Source organism: Hypanus sabinus, chromosome 6, assembly GCF_030144855.1.
Source record: "Hypanus sabinus isolate sHypSab1 chromosome 6, sHypSab1.hap1, whole genome shotgun sequence".
NCBI classification, from domain to species: Eukaryota; Metazoa; Chordata; class Chondrichthyes; order Myliobatiformes; family Dasyatidae; genus Hypanus; species Hypanus sabinus.
Window position 1 is genome coordinate 144,733,481 of NC_082711.1, and position 26,150 is coordinate 144,759,630.

At 40.1% G+C, this 26,150-nt stretch overlaps 1 protein-coding gene across 1 annotated transcript in view; it reads right to left on the minus strand.

Annotated features, from left to right (window-relative positions):
- The window catches only part of elna (elastin a), a 230,028-nt gene that overhangs the window by 183,381 nt on the left and 20,497 nt on the right, over nucleotides 1–26,150 (minus strand). The window contains exons 2-4 of the mRNA XM_059973126.1: nucleotides 10,915–10,986; nucleotides 2,108–2,173; nucleotides 603–644 (exon numbers count right to left, since the gene is read on the minus strand). Of these exons, the coding sequence (XP_059829109.1) occupies nucleotides 603–644; nucleotides 2,108–2,173; nucleotides 10,915–10,986 (180 nt within the window). The remainder of the gene's footprint in view (nucleotides 1–602; nucleotides 645–2,107; nucleotides 2,174–10,914; nucleotides 10,987–26,150) is intronic.

Here is a 26,150-nt window from a genome sequence, read left to right on the forward strand (position 1 = left end):
TTTTTGTCTAGAGGGCATAGTGCTGCAACGTTAGGCTGTATAGGATTTTTCCTTGTCCTTCTTTAATTTTTGATTAACTGTATGGCTCAGTGCTCCATTCACTGTCAAGTTGTCTTGTCAGCTTTTTCTTTTGCTTTTCCAAAATATTCCACTCATTATATATATATGAAATCAATGAGGATGGCTGGAGTTCAGGAGCTGAGCAAACTTGCTTACAAAGGAAATATTGCATGATTTCAAATGTTGTCAATCGGAACAAACCTGTAAACTTTTACTAGTTACTTTCCTCTCAAACAAAATGTGGGTTACATAAATATCAGCGGCAGAAAGGAATGAATGTTTTCCAGCTTTGGAAAGCTGTGAAAAAAAAATTCAATACAAAATGAAATAAAAAGCTGGTAAAGATAAATTTGGCCCTTGCAAAAGTGTTCATGTCATCATGAACCCTTTGGTATAATCTTAGTATTTCATTGAAAATACAAAATAAAAAGGGCAATTTCCAAGGTCTCATGAACATTCAGGATTACCCCTGTCAATGAGCCTCAGGAATGGTATTCTCAATGTAAAAGACCTACACACATTGAGACAGCATCTGCACATACCTGGATATACACCTGGGACACTGGCACCTGGAACTCCAGCACCTAGAGAGGCAAAAAAACCCAGTAAAAATAAAGCTTTTTGAAGCAATTTCAAATTAATCAAAATTTCACAAAATTGTGCAAGAGGTGAAATATACATTTCACCTGTTGTTATAACATTAACATAACACCCGTAACATGAGGAACTGAACCAACGCGATTCACAGAAATATGAATGTAGGAGGCAACATAAAAGAGTGCTCATTCCTCTGGAAAACATTGAATATCCTCTTGCCTGTTTAAGGTGAGAATGCAATTAAAGCAAAATAGAATTTTTTTTTGCCACTGTTTTCTAACACTGTGGACATAATTCTGGAAGGATGAATGAATCAAAATGGTAAAATCTCAGATAGCAATGGGCGGCATACACAAGCAATGCCAGTAGTAGAAAGGGTGATCAGCTTCAAATTCCTTGACGTCATTGCTTGCAATCACGAGAAAGGCCTGCTAGTGACTCCATTAGGAGTCTGAGGAGATTTGTTACGTCGCCACAAACCCTTGCATGTTCAGTGGAGATCATTCTGACTGATTGAGCCTGCACATCAGGCTGTGAGGCAGTGAACAGAATTGCAAGAGGCTCCACGGGGTAATAGATCCATCATGGGCACCAGCTCCCTTACTGTTGAGGACATATCGGTGCCTCAGGAAGGTGCACCCATCATGAGGCACCCTCACTATCAGGGACACGCCCTCTTCTCATTACTCCATTGAGGAGGGTGTAAAGGAGCCTGAACACCCATACTCAATGCTTCAGGAACAGCTTCTTCCCATCCGTTATCAGATTTCTGAGTGGCCCACCACTCACCAACACTACTTCATTATTCTTTTATTTTGCACTATTCATTTATTTAGTGATTTATGGTAATTTTACATTTTGCACTGTACTGTTGCTGCAAAACAACAAATGTCACATCAGATGAGACAGTGCTAATAAATTCAATCGCTGCCCTCACTCTGTGAGGGAGAACACAACAAGGACAGAGGTACCGTTTCCCCACAGGGCCACTCCAAATAAATCATTCCGTTGACGTGCACAGATGTGGGGGATAGAATAATTGTTAGTTGGTATTGTAAATTCTTCGGATCAGATGAAAGTTGATTCCTTTGCCACAACAAAGAGTAACTAAGTAAGTCTATGTCAGCACAAGTAATGGACTGCACCTGGGTGATAAATGCCTGCAATTCTACAGCAAACAGCTGGCAATTGCCATCACAAATTCAGGTACTGATGCAAGTTCAAAGCACTAAATCTGAATGTGGAAATCCCTAACTTGCACAAGATTCCATATGGTGAATCCCTCTGTGCACTCCTCCACAGAACTCCACAATGCTGGAGCGTGGTCTTGCTTAAGTTCCCCAGACCCCACAACGGGGAATCTGCTCATAAAACCTGAAATTAAATAGGTTCAGAACACAATCAATGAAGAGGAAGAAAAACCTTTCCAAGTAAAACAGAAAAATCTTACCAAGAATTCCAGCTCCAGGCACAGACTTATAGGGATATGCTTGCCCTGGAATCTGGCCAGGTACTCCTGAAATAAAACAGGATGTGGAATTTAATCTGCTTTGGTACAAAGTACAGGCTAAAGAGGGGAAAATATAACTGACATGATGGAGGACTTGCAAGCATTACAAATACTTTGGCTTAGAAGCTTTGCCTAACTGATATTCTACAACACAAGGACTCTAGTCATCTTGATGTTTCCAGTTGCTTGGAGGATAGACTGGATTGTGGTTTCCAGTCATTTCAATAAGAGGTGCATGTGTGCGTGTGTAAAAACATTTTCTACACATCATGCAATACTCACATCTGCTTTGTGCGATGCACAAATCAAGACACTACTTAAAATAAACTTACATACTGCATCCTGAACTGAATTAGCTCTGTAAACAATTCTTTTCAAACAATGGTAAAATTTTAAGAGTAAAGCAATCCATGTGTCAGATGTATTTTTTTAAACTGTAATGTTTTGTTATAACAATTTCCATCTGCATTTCCTTCTGTGTGTACTCTTATGGTTCTATATAATCATGGCTTGCTACATTCATCACTGCTTACTACATAAAAATCTCAAACTTTTGAAAATATTAACAGAAATTTTGCAATGATACTACAGCCTGATATCTTGTGTAAACAGCTACATAACAATATTTCCTTCTAAAATGGAACAAATTTCTATTGCAAGACCATAAGACTATGAGACATAGGAGCAGCATTAGCCCGTTCATCCTATCAAGTCTGCTCCACCATTCAATCACGGCTGATTCATTATTCCTCTCAAACCAATTCTCCCGCCTTTCCCCCCCCCCCACAACCCTTGAAGGTCTGCCAATCAAGAAACTATCAGCCTCTGCTTTAAACATGTCCAATAACTTGACTTCCGCAGCTGTCCATAGCAATGAATTCTACTGATTCACCACCTTCACCTCTATTCTAAACGATCTGTTTCTATTCTGAGGCTGCTTTGGAGATAGATTCCCCCATTACAGGAAACACTACATACATGTCCACTCTATCGAGCACTTTTGATATTCAAGAGGTTTCATTGAGATACCTCTTATTCTTCTGAACTCTAGTGAGTATAGGCCCGAAGCCATTACCATTATCTTAGTCCTATTGAAATCTTAAGCCATTACAATCTTAAATTGTAACCATGTAGGATACAAGTCTACACACCTTGTCACAGGACAAGGTTGTGACCCAGTCCAACAAGCTAGTAATAATTTCAGAAAATAAGATGATGCCACAGACTTCGACCATGTTGTTTACTTTCAGTTGTTTTCCAGATAAAATCAATGTCCAGTTAAATTCTGCTGACTCTACTTGACAAATTATTCAAAGGAGTTATGTATTGAGTATGTCCCAATGGATGATTAATCATATTTCTATAATGTAGCAATTCCATTTCCCTTGATAACCTAACCTAGTTTAGGTTGAATTATAGTTCTTTGATCAGTTTTAAATAACTTGTTATCAAAATATCAAGAATATAAAAGTAAAATTTATTCTAGTTTTTTAAAATCCATTTTTTTTTTTTTGCTTTCAGACATGTTCACTGGCTTTCTTCCCTGTCACTGCAACATCCGGTCCTATAACCTTCAAAGATCTCAGCAAACATCCAACTCAGGCCTCTCGTGCATCCTTGATTTTCATGACTTACTAGTAGCAACTATGCCTTCATTTTTCAGAATAGAATTCCCTCCCTATACCTCATGATAATAGACACTTCAGCTTTTCCACTTTGATCAAGCTGTTCTAATATGGTGAAATGCTGACAATATATTTTATGGGCAAATGGCAAGGGATTATATAGCTTTCAGGAGCATTGAAGTGATGTCAAAGGAGATCGGGGTTTTGAAAAACTAGAGCTTTGCATCAAAGCCAGATCTTCAAACCCAGAATGCAAGTCATGGCTTAGAGTGCGTGTTGTAAACAATATCTGCATTTTTTGCCCATGCTCAAGTGCCCCGGGCCTGTGATTTCTTCAATAATGTCGACATACCAGAATCTCCGTTAGGCTTAAGATGACAACAACTCCAATGGTAGGTGGGAAGGGTGGTGACTGACATCCTCGCGAGTGATAGTTCAGCTCGCGAGTCTCCGTTGTTAAAGGGGCACTCACAGATGGGGAGCTCACGGTCAGTGAGTACTCCCACGAGTGACCGTTGGTGGGAGCACCATACATAGGTTAATTTGCAGGGTTAATCAGATGCAGTCATGCTCCCCTGACCAGCACAGTGAGGCAGGTAATCGACTTTGATCTCCAAGTATCACAGCATGCAACATTAGTGACACCTTTTCTGCATTTTAAGGTTTCTTACCTATGTACCAAAGATATTCAATATTGTATTTTTCATATTTGTAATTCATTGTGTTTTCCAAACTTCCTGGCGGGATTCAGGAACATTCATGGCTGTTCTGCACCAAGTTGCCAGTTGCAGTCTGGTACAATCCAGACATTTGATTTGTTTCTCAAAGCTTTACAGAAAATGTATTGCATTGATAATAAAATGAATGTAGCTGAATGAGATGAACTAAGCACAATGATGGGTTCACGAACTGTAGACATACACAGACGCATGCCTCTATGCTGACTGACTATTACATGAATGCAGCCTGCAATAACTGCATTGGCTGCAAGATTTCAAACATCACCATCACCATGCATTTGCCTCAGCAGGGTGTGCACTGCCCGTGCAACGGATATCGATGGCCAATTCAAAGCAGAAACTTACGTGGGACCAGCGAGAAATGGTAGGGAAGAAGGCAGTGGATTCAATGCATACCGCAGTGCAAACGTTGATGGGACAGGTGCACAGTAGGGCAGAGGAGAGGGAGACAGTTACAGTGGTCAGTGCCAGGAGTCGAGTCCCAGGGAATGGTATGCAGTGTCAGAAAACGTTCAGTTTAGTTTAGTCATTTTGGGATCTGGTATCGCTGACAGACCTGTCACTCATTGCCCATCCCTCATAGCTGAGCAGGTGATGGTGATGCTGGGCTGACTTGTTGAACCACCTCAGTCCACCTGAGGAAGACGCTCCCACAGGACGGTTATGTACGCACTTACGCAATTTGGAACCAGCCTGAAAGGGTCAGGGTATGCAAAAACAATTGCCTCATTTAAAATGTCACTGGATGAGCACTGCAAGAACTATTATCTTTAAAGTACTGCACCAAGAGATGGAAGATTAAAGATTAAACTATCATCTCCCGACTCTGCACATTTCTGATGGCTGTTTGCTGTGCTTTTGAAACACTCTCATTGATACTGTTATTGCTAAAAGGACCCGAGCCATGGATCTATATTTTTTTTTAAATCAGAAACCACAAAAACCTGAAACTTGTACTACTGCTGCAGTACACTCTGCTTTAGCCTCAGCTGGACCATTGCATCTATTTTTGGGAATTTTAGGAAGGACGTGATAATTGATAGGATACAATAGACTGGCTCTGCTACTGAGTCATTAATACTGCAGGAATAGACTGGAGAAACTGTTTCATTATCTTCGAGTCTAATATGGAGGCTTTGGAGAGGGTGCAAAAGATGTCCGTAGGATGTTGCCCAGATTAGAGAAAATTTGCAATGAGAACTTGGAATAACTGGGATTGTTTTCTCAGGTGCATCAGAGACCAAATAGCAATCTGATTGATGCCTATAAAATTATGAGAGCCATACACTGCGAAGATAGCCAAAGACACAAGAGACTGTGCAGTGGATAAGAGTGGACTGAGGTGGTTCAACAAGTCAGCCCAGCATCACCATCACCTGCTCAGCTATGAGGGATGGGCAATGAGTGACAGGTCTGTCAGCGATATCCAGATCCCAAAATGACTAAACTAAACTGAACGATTTCTGACACTGCATACCATTCCCTGGGACTTGACTCCTGGCACTGACCACTGTAACTGTCTCCCTCTCCTCTGCCCCACTGTGCACCTGTCCCATCAACGTTTGCACTGTGGTATGCATTGAATCCACTGCCTTCTGAGAGGCAGGAGTGGACAAGAGGCAGAGTCTTTTTTCCACCACGGTGGAAATGCCATGTCACTGTAAGATGAGAGGAGGAAAGTTTAAAGGAGAGTTATGTGGGAACTCGAGCTTTGAAAGGAGTGGTAGGTGCTTGGCTGATACTCCCAATGGAGGTGCTGGAAGCAATGTTTCAGAGGTATTTACAAAGACACATGATCAGGCAGGAAGCGAAGAGGTAAAGACTGCATGCAAGGTGTGCAGTTGTTAGAAAGGCATGACTGTCAGCACAAACAGTTCTTGTCTTGAGTTGTCTGCAATATTTTGTTGTTTTGCATTTATGACCTTGTTCATCTGCTACACACATCTACTGATTTTAGGTGCAAGGGATGAACCAGCACCAAGGAAGAACAGCTTGCCTTGTTTAAGGTTGTTAAGGTTCCTCAATAAAAGAATAATTAGCATGGGGTTTGAATATGAGCTGACTTACAGATTAACAATTTCAATAAAAGAATAAGCACTGACTCTTGCAGAGCATTTTGTGATGTTTCTCTGTAAGCTCTATACATACTGTCAAATAATTCCTCCTTTCTTTTTTCCATTAGGCAGTAACTTTTTCCCTCACTTTGGCGTTGATCTAATTCTGTTTTGATGCCATTTTTGAATTTGCTTTTATCACACTTTTAGTCAGTACAACAGCTAAATTTGCAAGAAATATTTCCTCATATTGCTTCTTATTCATTTGCCAATCATCTTAACCTTGTGTTATTTCATCACTGATGTGTCTCCTATTCAAAAAGTTATTTATTCTATCAAATTCATTCACAATTTTAGCATCACAATATAATCCCTTTTGTTCTAACAATGGAAATTGCAGCCTCACTCTGTTCCCACAATCCTGGATCGAAACAAGACACTCTTCTGCACCCTTTCCAATGCCTCAAATCTTTCTTTAACACATGGAGCCCAGTAATAAATGGGATTATGCATCTGTGTTCTGTCCATAGCCTTCATTATAGGGGTGGCATAAGCTCCTTGTTATCATCCGTCGATAAGGGAAAGAATCACATATATATTTTAATCAGACATAATAGCTACCCAAAACATGAAGAATTGTACCATTTAGTTTATTTTGCTTCCCTTCATTCCGCTGACAAAAATCCTTTGAGTTATTACATTTGCTAATTTCTAAGCATCTGCAAAATTTGAAATTATTCCATAAACTCTCAAGTTTAAAATTTTTTTAATTACATTTTGAATCCAAGCATTATTGTCAAGGCCAGCATTTTTGCCCATCTCTAACTGCCCTTGCAGAGATGATGTGAGCCCCTTTCTTGAAATACTGCACTCTGTCCAGTGAGGGTATTCTCATAGTGTGGTGACTAGGGAATTAAAGAATTTAGATCCCATGACGTTGAAAGTACCAGCAATATGCTTCCAATTCAAAATGATGCTTTATATATTAAATCCTTGGGAACATTGGTGCAAGGCTTCCTCAAATTGAAAACAAACTCTTTCCTCTATTTCTTAGCTGAAAAAGGTGCTTTATATATCAAATCCTTGGGAACATAGGTGCAAGACGTCCTCAAATTGAAAACAAGCTTTTTCCTCTATTTCTTAGTCAATCTGGTATCCATTCTGTCAGTGTTCCTTTTAGTCTATGACCTTTAATTATGCAGAGTAAGTGGTCATTAATGTTGTTTAAAATTGAGAATTTGGCCAGTTGGAATATTGTAAAATGCGAAGGAATTGCTTCCACTTGCCTTCAATGTATAGTGGTTTGTATACACTTGCAGCAGCAGCTATTTCCAATTACGTTACTTTCCGGTTTTGTGCCACTTAATGTTGAACTTTGTATAACATAAAAAGCCAAAAAGTAAATCAAAATACTATTGTGTAGATTTACAAAAATCAGAATTACAAAATATGCAGGCTTGTGGAGAATGAGGCCATCTGAGTGAACACATCTGCAATAAATGTCATGCCTCAAAAATCCTTCTAGCTCAGAATTATTGACATTCTGACTCAGAACAAACAGAACAAAGTAATAAGAATCCTGAATAAGATGAAGAGCCAAACCACACAGAGACACAGAGAAAGAGTTTCATGATTCCAATAGAGTGTCATAATTCAGGGAAGTCAGGTAAAATAGGGTCAGGCACTATTTCAGCAAAGTTTTTCTTAACTTTCTCAAAACAAGCATATCTTTTCCTCAAAGTACTCTGAGTTTGATAAAAATAGGGCCTTGTATGGTGGCAATATAGACCATAAGACAAAGGAGCAGAATGAGGTTACCTGGCCCATTGAGTCTGCGCTGACATTCCATCATGGCTGGTGTATTATCCCTCTCAACGCCATTCTCCTGATTTCTCCCTGTGACCTTTGATGTCCTTACTAATCAAGAACCTATCAAACTCTTCCTTTAAATATATCCAAATGGCTTGGCCTCCAAAGCCATATGTTGCAATGAATTCCACAGTTTTACCGTCATCTCTAATGAAATTCTTTATCTCTGTTCCAAGGGGCCAATTTGTATTCTGAAGCTGTGCCCTCTTGGCCGAGACTCCCTCTCTATTGGAAACATTCCCTCCACATCCACCCTCTCTAGATCTTCAGTATTCAATAGATTTCAGTGAGGTCACCCCTCATTCTTGTAAACTCCAGTGAGTACAGCCTCATATTAACCATGGAATCATTCTTGTGAATCTCATCTGGGCACTCTCTTAGAGAAGGGGCACAAAACTGCTCACAATACTCCAAGTGTGATCTGACCAATGCATTATATAGCCTCAGTGTTACATTCTAGTTCTCTCAAAATGAATGCTGGCATTGCTTTTGCCTTCCTTATTAGTGACCTAACATCCAAAGAAACATTTAGGAATCCTGCACGAGGAATCCCAAGTCCCGTTTGTAACTTCAATTTCTGAATTTGCTCTTTTTTAGAAAATATTCTACACTTTATTCCTTAGACTGAAGTGTATGGTCATACAAAGTGTATTCCTTCTACAGACTACCTTTCATCCCACCTATATTTACATTAAAGAATGATATTTTATAACTACAGAATAAACATTTGAAGCATTTGGTCAATCCACCTTTAATAATAGGCTTTAATAATATCTAAGTAATAGAAATGAAAAACATTCATAGAAAATTCTGTTTCAAAGTTCAAAGTAAATTTTATTATCAAGGTACAGATTTGTCACCATACACAACCGTGAGATTCATTTTTCTTGTGGGTATATTCCACAGATCTATAGAATAGTAACAATAACAGTAGCAATGAAAGATCAACCAGAGTGCAGAAGACAACAAACTGTGCAAATACAGATATAAATAAATAGCAATAAGTAATGAGAACATGAGATAATGAGTCCTTAAAGTGGGATCATTGGTTGTGGGAACATTTTATGATGGGACAAGTTAGTGTAGTTAACCCCTTTTATTCAAGAGCCTGATGGTTCTGGGGTAGTAACTGTTCTTGAACCTGGTGGTGTGAGTCCTGAGGCTCTTGTACCTTCTAGTTGATGGTAGGAGCTAGAAGAGAGCAGGAACTGGGTGGTGGAGATCTCTGATGATGGATGCTGCTTTCCTACAACAGAGCCTCATGTAGATGTGCTCAGTGATTGGAAGGGTTTGACCCATGATATACTGGAGTGGAATTCATTAACTTTTGTAGTATTTTCTTTTCAAAGGCATTGGTGTTTCCTTGCCAGGCCTTGTTGTAGCTTGTCAATATACTCTCCTCTACGCATTTATAGAAGCTTGTTTTTCCTTGTTTTGCAACATAAAAGAGAGTGTTTTGGCCCTTTAAAGCTCTACATCCTCATCTTCCTCACAATTCTTCTCACCCACACACACTAGGGGTAATTTACAGTAAACAATAAACACATCAAGTTCTTTCATTAGTCTCAGAGATCTTCAAGTGTGTGATTAACTATACATAGTATCACTTTAGGAATGCATACTCTTTTGCCAAAAGATTTTCTCTATTTTGAGGTGAAATTAAAAATAGCAGCACCTGATTACTGTAATTTTACATCTTTGACACTCTAAGCATAAATTTCACTTGCAGTCTTTGATATCTGTTGGTAGATTTTTAAGTAAAATTAATTAAATTATGTAGTTTACTTAAATTAATTCACTAGGCAGAACAATGGTTCAGCACAGCCAAGAAGGGCCAAAAGGCCTGTTTCTGTGCTGTAATGTTCTATGGTTCTATGGTTCTATTTCTAACTTATATATGCAATTCTAAATCATCATTTACCAGAACCTACCATCAGGAAGGAGGTAGAGAGGCCTCAGGGCTTAAACCACCAGGTTTAGGAACAATTATTACCCCTCAAACATTCAGCTCTTGAACCTGTGGGAATAACTTCACTCACCCCAACACTGAACTCTTCCCACAAAGCTATGGACTCACTTCACTCAAGGACTCTTCATCAAGTGTCCTTGATACTTATTGCTTGCTTATTTATTTATCAATCTATTTATAACATTGTTTTTTTACTTTTTGTATTTGAACAGTTTGTTGTCTTTTGCATATTGGTTGTTTGTCCATGTTATTGTGTGTCATTTTTCATTGATTCTTTTGTGCTTCTTTGCACTTACTGCAAATGCCTGCAAGAAAATGAATCTCAGGGTGGCATATAGTGACATATATGTATTTGATAATAAGTCTTTGAACATTTACATTCTAAGCACAAAATTTCACTTGTAATCCATGTTAGGTGCAGGCTCTTTAAAGTGAAATTTATTAAATTAATATTTCAATCTTTTATATGCATTTCTAAATCATCACTTACCAGCACCGCGTAAGAGGCCAGTTGGAAGAAAGAGGCGCCCTATTGTTCCTTGAACCCCTGCTCCTGGAACTCCTGTTAAATCAAAGGGATTTAAAAAAAATACTTCAAAATTAATTTGCAAAATCTCTTGAGTTTATCAGCTTTATCTTTTGTTTTGTTGTTACTGCATTGTTCTAGTGAACATTGTGGGCATGTATTTTGGTGTGGAGGCACTTGTGGGCTGCCCCCAGCACATCCTTGGGTGTGTTGGTTGTTGACATAAATGACATCTTTTTCTCTGTGTCTTGATGCACATATGATAAATAAGTTTGAACCTGACAATAGGAATAGTAATTATTTTCCCTCTTATTAATTGAATTTTGTTCAGCTTCGTTCACTTTATTATAAAATCTCACAGTGAAGGTGTTTCTCTTAATTGGGAGTAAACAGAAACCATGCATAGGCAGCAGTCAGAGCACATCAACACACAAACTGCCCTCTTGTCTTCCACATCAATACAAATGGCAAATGTTTATTTTATTCTAATACATCAGCAATAAACAGAAACAGAATTAATGCAAGGGAAAGGAAACAAGGCTGTCCAATTACATGAGCTCATAGAAGACAGTGGGCCAAATCATAGTGGTCAAACTAAATCTCAGACTTCTATACCCACACGCACACATAATGAACCATGGAAGCTTGTCCCATTGGTGGAAGAGTTTGCAGTCCCAAATTTGGCTTCATTAGCCACCTAAGAGCCTGAAAACATGGAATCAGAGCATTCTCAGCCCCAAGGGGCCATCCAAAGAGAAATGGAGACCTCATCCCAAACACAAGTTAACCTGAATTTCAAACTTTTCTCCACATTGTGCTTTCAATGTGTTCTTCTTGCTTTTCTGTGTCTGTTTGGGTACTCGCGTATCTGCATGAATGCATATCTTTTCCAGTTTTCACCATCTGGACGATCTGTTTTGGTGCAACTCCATGGAGTTGGCTTATTTCCAACATCACTGTTGTGTGCAAACTGACAGAGTTCTCTCTGTGCCGGTTTGCAACTGTAAAAGTGAATGCTGCAGTGTGGCTGTGCAACTGTTTGTATGTTAAGAGCTGTGGTGAGCGACATACAACATTGAGAAACCCAACTTTAAAGCTCCTTTACTTCAGTCATAAAACTAACTTCATGGTTCGATACAATTAAAAATATAGATGAACAAAAAATTAAACAATAGCAAGATAACTTATAAGTAGTGATGTATCTACAACTTTGCTTCCTGAATGTGTGCCTTACAGACCCCAGTGAAATCAAAGGGGTGTGCCAGGTATATCACTAACAGATTTCTTCTTGCGAATCCTGTCAGTAAGCTCCAGGCATCCATATTTCATTATGAGTGTATGGAAGTCTGGGATTTAATTGGATCACTATGATCTGGCCCACTGTCTTCTGTGACCTAATGTGATTGGACAGTGTTGAAAATGTATTTCTTATTCCCTAGCATTAATGCTGTTTGTGCTTGTTGCTATTAGAAAAAAATAGCAGGATTTACATTGTGTGTTGATCTAATAGGTCGATCATAGATAATGAGTTTCTGTGCACTAGGAAGCTGAAGATAGCTGGACTGTGCACATTTACTTGCGTCCTTCTACAGATGTGCATCCTAACATTTTACATTACTGAAAGGCATGGAAACTACACTGTGGCGGACACGAGGGCTCCAGAACAGGTAGTCAAAACTGCCCAGTGCATCATCAGCACCAATCGACAAGCCATTGACGACATATATAGGGAAAGGACCAGCAACAATATGAAGCATCCCATCCATCCTGCTCATGGTCTATTTGTCCCACTCTCAGCAGGGAGGAGGCTTAGAGTATACACACCAGCACCACCAGACTCGAAAACAGTTATCATGCCCTAGCAGAAGGGAAGGGGGCCAAAACTGCTCACATTACTCCTTAGTGGTCTGACCAATGCCTTATAAAGCCTCAGCATAACATCCTTACTCTCATCATCTAGTCTTCTTGAAATAAGTGCTAACATTATATTTGCAACATTAACACAACCTTGGGGAACCCTGCACTAGGACTCCCAAGACCCTTTGCACAGACTTTTGAATTTTCTCCCCATTTAGAAAATAGTCCAGACCTTTATTGCTTCTACCAAAGTGTAGGACCATATACTTTTCTACACTATAGTCCATCTGCCACTTTTGTCCTTTCTCTAAATCAAAGTCCTTCAGCAGACTTCCATCTTTCTCGAAACCATATGACCCTACAACAATCTTCGTATCGTCCATAAACTTAACCACAAAGCCAAGTTTCATCATCTAACTCATTGACATATTACTTGAAAAGAAGAGGTCACAACATCAGACACCCGAGGAACACCACTAGTCACTAGCAGCCAATCAGAAAAGGCCCTCTTATATTCTGGCTCTTTGTATCCAGTCAGTCAGTCAGTCAATCTTCTATCTATGCTAGTATCTTTCCTGTAATACCATGGATTCTCATCTTATTAAGCAGCCTCATGTGTGGCATCTTGTCAAAGACTTTCTGCCTGTTATTTTCTCAAATAATTCCAACAGATTTATCAGGCAAGATTTCTCCTTAAGGAAACCATGCTGACTTTGGCTTGTTTTATCATGTGCCTCCAAGTACCCCAAAACCTCATCCTTAATAATGGAGTCCAATATCTTCCCAGCCACTGAATTCAGGCTAACTGGTCTATAATTTCACTTCTTCTGCCTCAATCCCTTCTTAAAGAGTGGAGTGATAGTTGCAATTTTTCCATTCTCTGGAACCATTCCAAAATCTAGGGATTCTTGAAATACCACTATTAATGCCTCTTTCAGAACTCTGGGATGTAGTTCCTTTGGTCCAGGTGACTTAGCTATCTTCAGACCTTTTTGCTTCCCAAGCACTTTCTTTGTAGTAGCAGCTACATTCAGTTCTGACCCCGCCTCCCCCCCCCCCCCCCACCTGACACTCTCGAATTTCTGGCACAGTTAGTGCCTTCCACAGTGAAAACTGGTGCAAAATACTTATGAAGTTCATCTGGCATTTCTTTGACAACCATTACTTTCTCTTTCGTGTCATTTTCCAGAGGTCTGATATCCAGTCTCTTACACTACCTATCTGAATAACTTATTGGTATCCCCTTATTTTATTGCCGGCTGGTGGCATAGTGGCATCAGCGCCGGACTTCGGAGCGAAGGCTCCCGATCCTGAGTTCGAATCCAGCTGGCTCCCTTGCACGCTTTCCATCCTTGCTGGGTTCAGCATCGAGCTGGCAATTCAGCCTCATAAAAACAAGAAAGCCTGCTAAAAAACACCGTCATGACAGCATCCCAATAGCTCCACTCAGAGTTAAGGGCTTTCTTCTTATTTTGTTGCTTACTTCGATTCATATTTCAGCATTTCTCTCCTTCTGTTGGTTTTTAAAAGCTTCCCAATCCTCTAACTTCCCACGAATACTTGCTATATTATATGCCCTCTCTTTTGCTTTTATGCTGTCTTTGACTTCCATTGTCACAGATGGTTGCCTCATCCTCCCTTTAGAATATTTCTTTATGTTTGGGATGCATCTATCCTGCACCTTCTGAATTGCCATAGAAACTCTAACCATTGCTGTCCTGCCATCATCCCTGCCAGTGTCTCCTTCCAACCAACTTTGGCCAGCTCCTTGCTCATGCCTCTGTAAATCCTCTTACTTCACTGTATTACTCCATCTGAGTTGAGCTTATCTGTCTCAAACTCCAGGGCAAATTCTATCGTATTATGATCACTGTCTCATCAGGGTTCCTTTACCTTAAGCTCCCTAATCATATCTGGCTCATTGCATAACATCCAATCTAGAATTACCTTTCCCCTAATGGGCTCAATCATAAGCTGCTCTAGATAGCCATCCTGTAGGCAATCTACAAATTCACTCTTGGGTGTCCAGCACCAACTTGTTTTTCCCAATCTACGGTACCTGCATACTGAAATTCCCCCATGACCATCATAACATTGCCCTTTTCTAGCTTACATCTGACATCCTGGCCTCTGTTCAGAGGCCTGTACATAATTCCCATCAGGGTCTTTTTACCCTTGCAGTTCCTTAACTCAACCCACAAGGATTCTACATCTTCTGATTCTATGCCACCTCTTTCTAAGGATCTGATTTCATTTTTTACTAACAGACCAACCCCACATGCTCTGCTTACCTGCCTGTAACAAGGTGTTTCCTTGGATGATAAGCTCCCAACTGTGATCTTCTTTCAGCCATGACTCAATGATGCCCACAACATCATACATGCCAATCTCAACATGCACTACACAATCATCTACCTTATTCCATATGCTATGTACGTTCAAATATAATACGTTCAGTCCTGTATTCATCACCTATTCAATTTTGCCCCCATGTTATATTTCAACTCCTCCCACTGACTGCAGTTTTGCCCTATTATTTGCATGTCTTTCCTCAGTCTCACTACATACTGCATTTACTTGTATACCAACTGCCCCATCCTCAGCCCTGTCACTATGGTTCATATCTCCCTCCAAAATTAGTTTAAACCCTCCCTAATACCTCTAGCAAATCTTCCTGCAAAGGATATTGAACTTCCTTGGGTTCAGGTGTAAACTTTTTTTTAAGTTCAGGTCACACATTCACCCGCCACATCATCCCATTCTTAGCCTCATTGGCACGTGGCACAGGCAGCAATCCAGATATTACTCACCTGTAGGTCCTACTTTTCAGCTTTCTACATAAATCGCTATAGTCTCTCTTCAGGACCTGTCTTTTCCTACCCATGTTCCTGGTACCAATATATACCATGACTTCAGGCTGTTCTCTCTCCCCCTTTAGAATGCTGTGGACTTAATCCAAAACTTCCCTGACCCTAGCACTTGGGAGGCAAAATACCACTGGGCTGTCCTTTTCAAGTCCCCAGAGTCTCCTGTCTTCTCTTCCAACAATGGAATATCCTGTCACTACCACACTCCTCTTCTCCTCCGTTCCTTTCTGAGATAAAGGGCCAGAATGATTTTATTGATGAGGATAGTGTTTTATTATAAAAACTAACATTTAAAAAGATGTCTATTAATTAATAATAACAACAAAACTGTCCAACACATGAATGATGCTTTGTTCTTTCTAACTCACAAACATAATTTTAGTCAGTATAAGATTAATATAAAGGAAAACAAAAACAAATACATTAATACTTACAAATTATGCTTACGCACTTTTCTTTCATATTAAATTAAACTTAGCCATCTGCCTTTCTCCCATGTTGTTTCAAGCTTGGATGTTTTGGTTTATTTATCCCCTCATCACCATTTTGCTCATCCCTTTTTATTTCACCTACTCTTGCTACTGAGGATGTGAAAAATAACACATTCACTGCATGCTAAATGATTTATGTTTTGACCTTCACTGGCATCTCATGGCATTGGATCAAGCGTTAAACAACTTTTTACTAAAGAAAATAAACATTTTATCACACTGAAGCTCTGGTACACTTCAAAGGATAACAGGCTGCATTGACCCGGTTGAAAATGAAGCAATTTCTGAGAAGCATGCAAAACATCGAGCATTTTGAAAATGCTAATATTTCCTGATTTGCATTACCAGTAATATGGGCAAGTCGGTGTTTTCAGAATGTAGTTGATATGGTGGACCAATGGTAATCTCTTATGTGGAACAAGCTTCCAGTAGAAGTGGTAGAGGCAGGTTCGGTATTGTCAGTTAAAGTAAAATTGGATAGGTATATGGACAGGAAAGGAATGGAGGGTTATGGGCTGAATGCAGGTCAGTGGGACTAGGTGAGAGAAAGCGTTCGGCATGGACTAGGAGGGCTGAGATGGCCTGCTGCAATTGTTATATTTTTATATGGTTATATGGTTAAAAGGAAATGAAGTAATTTTAAGACATGTAACACAACACACAGCCAATCCCAAATTATGATCTGTTGCTTCAAGATTTGTAAATGTCAAGAAGAAAGAAAAAGAGCTATATTCAAACACACTGTCTCAGGCAATCCCAGAACATCTTTTACAGTTAGTGTTCAAAACTGTGCCCTTTGGTAAGATGCATTAAACATAGCAACCAGTTGGTAGACAGCAAACTTCTACGCAGCAGGCTGATAAACTTTCCCAATCACAAATACTGACCAGATCACTGGAGGCAATTCCTTTGCAAAAAGCAGAATGAATCCTTTGTCACTTCACAGTGCAGACAGAACCTTGGGTCAACATTTCATCCAAACTACAACACATTGAGCAGTGGATTACTTCCTCAGTCCTTCACTGGGGATGATTGTTTGACCTTTTGTGCTCAAATCCCTGGACAACCATTTAACATAAGTGACATTGCTACATCAGAGGTGCCGATCAGAGGAATGCACTTGATAATCCTTAGCACAGAATTAAGGAAGTTATAGAAGAAATAGAAGTTCTTCAGAAATAGGATTCCTCTTTCTCAGAGTGGATAACATAATTGTTTCAAGTTGAAGATTGGAGAATGAGCACCAAAATCATTTTGAGACTATTTTAACCCCAGTGTTAACATGATAGACAGAGAAGACAGATGCACGGCATAGAAATTGGTGTTGATGATGCACCAGCCCTTATTAAAACAGAAATGACTAAATGATGGGCCAGGAAATTTCTGAGTGCACTGTGCAGTAGAATAAGGACAGCTTCACAGGCATGCTGAAATCTGAATAGGCTGGCTCTGCTGTAAGTTGCTGGTAAGCACTTTGAACAACTGAACCAAAACAAGACGTGCTAACTGATCTTTCTGGAACAGAATTCTGTATTAGATAGTTACTTTGTGGATGTCGCATGAAGAAACTGTTGGAGACAGTAGAGGAGGCGGTCTAATACTATGGGACATGGATCAACAGGGAAGTTGTGCAGCGCAGGTGTAGATGGACTTTAATCTGGACAATAATGATGTAATGCTCTTTGGGAGGTCAAATTCTGGTAGGAAATGTAGAATAAATTGCAGGGACTTTAGAAGTGTTGATATACCAAAAGACTAGGCCATACACATCTGGGGTTCCCTGAAAATGGCAACACACGTGAACCGGGTATTGACAAATGACAAAGGCAGTTGGCACTTTTGCCTTCATATGTTGAGGCACTGAGCATAAGAGTTGAGATGTCATGTTGCAGTTTACAAAACTGGTTAGACCCCCCCCCCCAACCTTTGAATATTATGCACTGTCCAGGTCAATACAGGAAAAACCCGGTAGCAATAGAGAGTGCGGAAGAGATTCACCTGAATGTTGCCTGGAATGTGAAGCCTGTCGTTACAAGGAGAGATCAAGTAGGATGGTTGTTTTACTGACGAGAATGTAGAAACAGAGTAATGACCTTAGAAAGGCTTATAAACTTCAGAGGCATAAATGAGACAGAAAGTCAGAAATCTTTTTACCAGCACTAGAACTAGAGAGCATAGGTTTAAAAGGAGAGAGAAGAAATTTAAAGGAGAACTGAGGGAGAGGTTTTTTCTTATCAGGGGTAGTGAGTATCTGGAACAAGCTTGCAGACAAAGTGGAGGAGAAGGATAATGTTTCATAGGTGTTTAGGCAGGCACTTAGATAGAAGGCAAAGAGGGGATGGACCCAAACTTACAACTAGGAATAGTAAAGGTGAGCGTCACAGTAAGACTAGATGAGGTGAGCTGAGAGGTCTGTTTCTGAGCTGCGGTTTTCTATGATTGAAAAATACAGAACTGTAAAAAAAGTTAGTGATTTTTTAAACTCTACGTGTAAGGTGATCATTGAGGGGAATGTGGCATTATTTCTTCTTCACGTGATGCATATGTAATGCTTCCATCCATGTCTGGTGTCCTCCAATGTCATATGTAGCCTTCTCCTCCAGGAGGGATACTATTCTGTGAAGCGCAGAAACAAATATCACTGTGATGATTGTACGCTCTAGTATCAATTGTTTGGTGACAATAAAGTATTTGTATTCCTTAGACAGTGATCTCCAGCTTCTTCACACATAAGTGGTCATGACTTGTAAGATTAATGATGAACCAGTCATAAACATGATAGCACGCATTCAGTTCTTCCCTAACACTTGAATCATTAGTGACTATGGATCTGGTTGCAATGAGTAATTTGGGTACCCAAGCAGCAACAATGGCAGCTACCACGAGGCAAGTTGAAAACTATTTTTGAGAGCACACACACATGGAATGCCTCCAAGAGCCAAGCAGGAAGACTGAGATCAGCGTACACTGCTGATCTGACATCATTTTGAAGTCCTGCAGCTAATAACTTCTCTTAAACATACACGACTGAGCCCATTTTGTGCGGGAGGAGGAGGTCCCACCAGAGCTACTACACAGAATAAGCTGCTGTATACAAGTTTATTGCTGCTGAGGAGGGTTTAAACAAAAGTATGGATTTAGAGCTTTGGATAGAAGGCAGTGAGTTTGAAAGGTTAGAAAACAACGTAAGTGAAAAAAGAGCCCCATTCCCCTACGTATTTCTGTGCAACCTATTCTCTGTCCCTCACATACCTGCCAACTAATTTTCCCAAATAGCTCCCACAACACCTGATCCCCATTCCATTCACCTGCCACCCATCTACACTAATTCACAGTAACCATTCAACCCAATAAGTGTATCTTTGGAATGCGAGAGAAAAGTGATGCACTGAGGAAGCCTACACTTTCATAGGGAATATGTGCAAGTTCCATGTCAACAACTGGATGTCAGAGTTGGACCTGGGCTGCTGGAATGGTGACTCCACTACACTACCTACAATGCCACAAGGCTCATTATCTACAATAAGAGGGAATATAACCATGTATCATTGACCACACAATGTTACTACCATCACTAATTCCCTATAGTCAATATTCTTGCAGTCACCATTATCAGAAATTCATCTGCACCAGCCACATGATTATTATGCCTACAAGAGCACAACAAAGGCTAGGCATTCTATGCTGACATCTCAAGGCATTTCCATTATCTGCAAAGCACACATCAGGAGCGTGAGCTGTGCTTCACTTGCTCAGGTGAGCACATCAACATGAAACACTGTCGTAGGAAAGCAGCATCCATCATCAGAGACCCTCACCACCCAGGACATGCTGCTGCCATCAGGAAGAAGGTACAAGAGCCTCAGGACTCACCACCAGTTCAGGTACAAATAGCCACCAGTCAACCATCAGGCTGTTGAACCAAAGGGGATAACTTCACTCAACTTGACTTGCCCCATCATTGAAATGTTCCCACAACCAATGAACTCACTTTCAGGGAGTCTTCATTGCATGTTCGATATGTATTGCTTATTAATTTATTATGGTTACTTTTTTTGCATTTGCATAGATTGTTGTGTTCTGTACTCTGATTGAACACCCTAGCTGATTGGTCTTTCACTGATTTTATTATAGTTGCTATTCTATAGATTTGTTGAGTATGCCCAGAAGAAAATTAATCTCAGGGTTTTATATGGTGGTATATATGTACCTTGATAATAAAATTTACTTTGAATTTGAACTTTGAGTGCAGCGCTAACAACTTTCACGAACTGGGGTAAAACAGCCCACCTGATCAAGCACTCTAAATATCAATTTCTTCATCAGTGGCAGATAGTCACAGCTGTGTGCACCAACCACAAGATGTATCTCAGTTACTTAACACAGGGTACTCTGACATCATCTCCTCCTAAATCCAGAACCACCGTCATCTGGAAGGACAAGGCTCATGAGAACAACAAGTTCTCCTTCAAATCACTCACCGTCCTATAGTGTTCACTGTCGCTATAATATTCATTGTCACTGGGTTCATAGTCTGGAATTGATGGCCAACATCATAATAACAGTAACTTCACCAGAAAGATTGCAATAATTAAAAAAGATGGCACACCACAACTTTCTGGGAAAATTAACAATATAGGTTGGCCTCGCCCAAGCTGTCCAAACTGAACAACAAGCTGAACATTTCCAGCAACAATATGATATTTGGTTGACTGTGTTTATAGGATATATTTACTTAGATCTGTCACTAGCTTAGGCACCACTACAAACTCAGAAATACTTGAATCATAAACACAAGAGATTCTGCAGATGCTAGAAATCCAGAGTGGTATACACTAAATGCTGGAAGTACTCAGCAGGATCTATGGAGAGGAATAAACAGTTGATGTTTCAGGCTGAGACCCTTCATTAGGATACTGTCAAAGCTAAGTAGGCAATTATTTACACATGACTCTTTCCAGCCAACATTTGGAGATGTTTGCATTATCTTGCAGTTTGTGTTGAGGAAGTCGTTGGCAATTCCTATTCAAAAATAGTAGCAAGTGTAGGGTGTTCAGCCCTCCAACTAGCTCTGCTGTGCAGCATGTTCATGGCGGATGTAAATCATATTGAAATCTTTCTGCTTACTTTTCACAACTCACTATCCCACTCAGTTACATATTATTGACAAACTTAGAAAGAGCACACCTGGTTCACTCATCCAGATCGTTGATAAACTGTGAGCATAGCACAACACAGTCCTATGCAGGAACAAAACAAAGATTTAAAACTTCAACATTAGGCTAGCTGTATTAACATTAGTAATAAAATATGCATGTCAATCACCAATATTGCAATCCTTAGGAGACATAGTAATTTTTTTTACAAAGCCGACATATGATGAATAAACCCTTCTCAGGCTTCCAGCTGTGTACAGGTATTGATTATAACCAATGTTTCAATGACAAACTCTGCTCTCTTTATCAGGAATGAATCCTGGGCATTTCTAGTCTGGTGGTATTTATACCCCTGTAGTCCATCCATCCTGATTGGTTAGTCCTCAGCTAATCAGGTTTCAGCTCGTCCACCTTGTTTCCAATAGAATTCTAGTTCTTACTTAGAGCAAGACCTTTGTCTTTGCTGAAATTCTTTTCCTCTAGTTTTATTTCAATGGCTTCCTTTACCAGGCGGTTCCAAGAAACCATTGGTGTGGCACAGTAGTTTCGTGCTGTCGAAGTCAATCCTCTGGCCATTGTGAATGCAGTGTTCTGCTCCTGCCGATTTCTCCAGGTAACCCAAATGGATTCACTTTCTGTGCTCCTTGATGCAGGTTTCAACAAATTAGGAGGGGCGGACTATGGAGGTATAAATACCACTAGATTAGACATGCCCAGCCATCATTCCTGATGAAGATGGCAGAGGTTGCCATCGAAACGCCAGTTATAGTTGATACCTGTACCTGGCTGGAAGCCCGAGAAGAGTTTATTCATTTTAGAAAATCAATTGCCTTTGTTACAGACTGAAGTGATGTTATGATAACTTCGCAGTGAATCAAGGTCTGACTATCCTGGGTGAAGAAATGTTTTGTCTGTGTAATGAAACCAATGGAGTAGATTCCACAATTAAATCTTAGGGCAGATAGTTTGCCCTGAAATCACATCTCAACCGTCAAAATTCAAGGCATGTATATATCACTTGGGTGCCTAAGAATTTTGCACAGTACAGTATAATGGTTAAGTTTGGAAGGTGGTTGGGAAACAGAAATAAAAGTACTTAGTTTTGTATTAGCTCAGTGGTTATTTGGTGACTGGAAAGACATAACATACATTACTGTGCAAAAGTCTTAGTCACTGTAGCCTAATACGCAGTATATGTGCCTAAGACTTTGGCACAATGTTTAGGGTCACATACCTGGGCACAGGAGTCTTACTCTGAAGGCCTCAAACAGCATTCCCAAGTGGGTTGGAATATCTCCATGGCTCAGAATGTATTGGTACCTATAGTCTCTAGCACTCATGCCTTGATACTTGACATCCTCCAAGAGGATTTTCTGCTTACATCAAGGGGAAAACCTGGCTGGAATCTTATCTAGCATTATAGAAGACAACTGGAGGTTAGTTATCTAATTCACAGGAGGTCACTACAAGAATTCCTTTCCTCATGGTGTCCTAGGCCCAACCATTGTGAGTTGCTTCATCAAGGACCTTCCTTCAGTTACCAGGTTGGAAGCAGTGATAGTTGCTGATTGACACCTGCGTGATATTGAAGTAGTCCCTGTCCAAATGCAGCAAAATCTAGTCAACATCCAAGCCTGAGCTGATAGCTAAAAATTAACAATTGCAATGTTCCAAAGGGAGGCAATGGCAATATCCAAGAGATTATCCAGCTATCACCCTTTGACACCTAAAGGCATTACCATCACTGAATCCCCTCACTATCAATATCCTAAGGGTTACCATTGACCTGAAACAATGTGCTACAAATAGCAGATCAGAGGCTAGGAATCCGGCAGCAAACTTGCCTCTTAACTCACCGAAGTTTGTCCATCTTCTATAACGAATGTGAGGGAATACAATCGACTTGGCTGGATCAGTGCAGCTTCAACAAAATTCAAAAGGCTTAAAACCATACAGGACAAGGCAGACCATTTGATAGGCACCCCATGCACAAGCATTCTCTCATTCCACTGCCCATGCACAGTACCAGCAGTTCAACAGTCTACATGACGCAGTGCAGCAACTCACCTATACACTTAGACAGCACCTTGCAAATCCACAAACTCTACCAGCTAGGACAGGGACAATAGAAGAATGGGAACACCACCGCTTGGGATTTGTCCTCCAAGCCACATGGTATCCAGATCCAGACCTGGAGATCTATTGTCTTTTTCTTCACTGTCACTGGGTCAAAATCCTGGGACTCACCACAGATGTAGTAAGTAATTCAAGAAGGCAACTCACCACCATCTTTTCAATGGCAATTACAGACAGGCAGTTAAAAACCCACTCAGCCTGTGAAGACTATATTATTTCATTGAATTAAACAAGTATATAAGCTGAATGATCAGGAAGTAACAATCTTTGTGATTCTTGTAGAGCTCCAAATTTAACTGGGGAGCCAAATGTGTGCACTCCTCACTCTCAAATCTCATAACCCTGGTTTCTATCAAGAAGCAGATGAAAGCCCCTTGCCTGAAGAAAGACTATTGACGTGATTCTTAATGCAGTGGATGTAAGCTGTGAAACATAATGTTTACATCTGGATCGATAAGGATGTAGCTGAGTGGTAGGGGCTCTGCCTGCAAAAGGATACAGATCTCTTAGCGCCGACTTAGAAGACCTTTACTAAGGAGTTCAGAGAACAAGAGTCTAATCTGGGTTTCCTATGGATTCTAACAGATAGGTTTCCCTTGCAGGAATCCTTCACGATTTCTTTTGAAAAAATGAAGCTTGTTTCTGCAGTAGATTGGTTAACAAGGCTCCCAAAAGTCTCTATTTACTGTAAATAGATCAATATCAAATAATTCCTCCAGAAAGCTTCATGATTGATTGCCCTTTCAAATATTGCAGGTGCAGGGCACGGTGATGCTCTTTTGAGCTGCTTTCCAGAGAGTACCCTGAACTGTTACAAGTATGCAATAAAGGTGACCAAGGGAGCATCCAGAGGGGATGATACACACTGCACTGAATGCTTTAAACCCAATTCAGTAGTATTTTTAAAGCTTGTGACAGGATAGAACAAACTGAGTGTAAGTGCATTTTCCGATATTGACTTTCTTATGTGTTTTCCCACAAAGAACGCCAACAAGAATACAAGATACCAGAAATCTTTTTAACCATTGATTTTTCATAGTCAGGAAGTAATGAATTAAGCATAGCTGCCCACCGCTTAAAGCACTAGAGCTCAGTTTGTCAATGATAAGGACATGATGATGAATGAAATGCATGGTGGGCTGGTTGGGCACGACCTCACTCCACTGGAATTTAAGGAGCCACAACGATCTAACAGATAAGCACATGGCCTTATTGTGAACTGTAATGCATTGATGTAAAAATAGAAAATTCTGGAAATACTCAGGTCAGGCAGCAAAAATCCAGACTCATTATTTCTACTTAAAGTCTTTTCCATTTAATTTTGTATGTTACAGAGGTCCAATTTGACCTTCTCTTTACAAGAGAATAAAGTCAACATTGAGTTTACTGTCTTGTGCAGAAGTGCAAAGAAAACTTACTTCTAGCAGCATTATAGACCCACAGCATCATACAAGCAGCATTCACAAGAAATTTATAAATTAAATATGCTTTTTACAAGAAAGAAACAATTTTAACAGAGAGGCCCACTTCAATGCAACATGATTGAAGTGAGAAAAGTGTATCTAAACTGTAGAGAATTGGGCTGTGCCAGTTGGTTCAGGAATTGAATGGCTGAAATAGAGTATCTGGTGAACCTGTAGGTGAAGTGTTGAGAACCAAACAATTGGAACCATGAAGGATAAAGACATAAGGATTGAGCAATAAGTGGTACTGTTGTGATTAACATATTTACCTGCAGACTGTAGTCTGGGAGCAGATATGGGGAATCTGGTACAGGAGCTCACTAGCAATGGGTCAAATCATCAGAAGAATTAGATAAGGGCCCTGACAGGAATATTTTCATGACAAGCCTTTTGCGGGTGTATAGAGATGATCCCCAAATACAGATATTGAGGTGGTGGCTCAGTCCACCTCCATGCTATCTTTGGAGATTCATAGTCTGAGCACATCTTTACAAATGCTTGGTTTCAACCCTCTCACACTGCAATAAAGTAGAAATGAAAGCAATTTAAAGTCTTAATGCATCTCTGATTTAATTAAGTGTTTGATATCTGCCATATGAATGGAGCTTCATATGTTAATGCACTAGCCTGCAATAGCTTGGTGTTCTTGTGGAAGAGAGAGATGGCATACATCAGCTTTGCTGTTGTTATTGAAGAAACTGTATAAAGGACAAACTCCAATAAAAGGAGTAAAAACAATCAAGACTACAATCTGTACTTCAGTCTCCCAGCTGCATCAGGTAGGTAGCTAAATACTTTATTGATCTCAAAGAAACTTACAGTATCGCAGTAGCATTACAAGAGCATAAATATTAGGAGAGAAGCAAGAAGAAATGAAAATAAAATTACCGCTAACAGTCTAACAAAAGGGAGTCATCACTTACCCAGCTATAGGTTGAGTCATTATAGAGCCTTAATGGCCAGGGGTAAGAATGACCTCATATAGCGCTCTTTGGAGCAATGCAAATGTCTTCATCTATTACTAAAAGTGCTCCTCTGTTCAGCCAAGGTGACAATGCAGAGGGTGAGAAATATTGTCCAGAATTGTTAGGATTTTCTATAGGGTCCTTTGTTCCACCACAGCCTCCAGTGTGTCCAGTTTGACTCTTATAACAGAGCCAGCCTTTCTAATCACTCGTTGGCATCACTCATGTAGATGACGTTACCCCAGCCTGTGAAGGAGAGGCCTGC